The sequence below is a fragment of the Papilio xuthus genome, unplaced genomic scaffold, assembly GCF_000836235.2.
Source record: "Papilio xuthus unplaced genomic scaffold, Pxut_1.1 DF828037.1, whole genome shotgun sequence".
NCBI lineage: Eukaryota > Metazoa > Arthropoda > Insecta > Lepidoptera > Papilionidae > Papilio > Papilio xuthus.
The window spans coordinates 424,006-425,667 of NW_013530612.1; the positions used below are offsets into that span (position 1 = coordinate 424,006).

At 56.6% G+C, this 1,662-nt stretch overlaps 1 protein-coding gene across 1 annotated transcript in view; it reads left to right on the forward strand.

Moving 5' to 3' along the window:
* The window catches only part of LOC106114562 (collagen alpha-5(IV) chain-like), a 24,706-nt gene that overhangs the window by 17,732 nt on the left and 5,312 nt on the right, over positions 1-1,662 (forward strand). The window contains exons 24-25 of the mRNA XM_013307824.1: positions 309-686; positions 903-1,574. Coding sequence (XP_013163278.1) covers positions 309-686; positions 903-1,574 — 1,050 coding nt within the window. The remainder of the gene's footprint in view (positions 1-308; positions 687-902; positions 1,575-1,662) is intronic.

Here is a 1,662-nt window from a genome sequence, read left to right on the forward strand (position 1 = left end):
AGGAACTCCAGGAATCAAGGGAACACCGGGAACCAAGGGAACCCCAGGAACTAAAGGAACACCGGGAACCAAGGGATCACCAGGAACACCGGGAACCAAGGGATCACCAGCCACACCTGGAACACCAGCAACACCAGGAACCAAAGGAACTCCAGGAACCAAGGGAACCCCAGGAACTAAAGGAACTCCAGGAACACCGGGAACACCAGCAACACCAGGAACCAAAGGAACTCCAGGAACCAAGGGAACCCCAGGAACTAAAGGAACTCCAGGAACACCGGGTTCGCCAGCAACACCGGGAATTCCAGGAACACCGGGAACTCCAGGAACACCGGGTTCACCAGCAACACCGGGTTTACCAGCAACACCGGGAACTCCAGCAACACCAGGAACGAAAGGAACTCCAGGAACCAAGGGAACCCCAGGAACTAAAGGAACTCCAGGAACACCGGGTTCACCAGCAACACCGGGAACTCCAGCAACACCAGGAACCAAAGGAACTCCAGGAACCAAGGGAACACCGGGAACAAAGGGAACCCCAGGAACTAAAGGAACACCGGGAACCAAGGGAACTCCAGGAACCAAGGGAACTCCAGGAACCAAGGGAACACCGGGAACCAAGGGTACACCCGGAACCAAGGGAACACCAGCAACACCAGGAACCCCGGGAACTCCAGGAACCAAGGGAACACCGGGAACTCCGGCAACACCAGGAACTCCGGGAACTCCAGGAACACCGGGTTCACCAGCAACACCGGGAACTCCAGGAACCAAGGGAACCCCAGGAACTAAAGGAACTCCAGGAACACCGGGTTCACCAGCAACACCGGGAACTCCAGGAACCAAAGGAACTCCAGGAACCAAAGGAACACCGGGAACCAAGGGAACCCCAGGAACTAAAGGAACACCGGGAACTAAGGGAACTCCAGCAACACCAGGAACCCCGGGAACTCCAGGAACCAAGGGAACACCGGGAACTAAGGGAACACCAGGATCTAAAGGAACACCAGGAACCAAGGGTACTCCTGGAACCAAGGGAACACCAGGAACCAAGGGAACTCCAGGAACCAAGGGATCACCAGCAACACCAGGAACCAAGGGAACACCGGGAACTCCAGCGACACCAGGAACTCCAGCAACACCAGGAACCAAAGGAACTCCAGGAACCAAGGGAACCCCAGGAACTAAAGGAACTCCAGGAACACCGGGAACTCCAGGAACACCGGGTTCACCAGCAACACCGGGAACTCCAGCAACACCAGGAACCAAAGGAACTCCAGGAACCAAGGGAACACCGGGAACCAAGGGAACCCCAGGAACTAAAGGAACACCGGGAACCAAGGGATCACCAGGAACACCGGGAACCAAGGGATCACCAGCCACACCTGGAACACCAGCAACACCAGGAACCAAAGGAACTCCAGGAACCAAGGGAACCCCAGGAACTAAAGGAACTCCAGGAACACCGGGTTCACCAGCAACACCGGGAACTCCAGGAACCAAAGGAACTCCAGGAACACCGGGAACTCCAGGTACACCGGGTTCACCAGCAACACCGGGAACTCCAGCAACACCAGGAACCAAAGGAACTCCAGGAACCAAGGGAACACCGGGAACCAAGGGAACCCCAGGAACTAAAGGAACACCGGGAACCAAGGGATC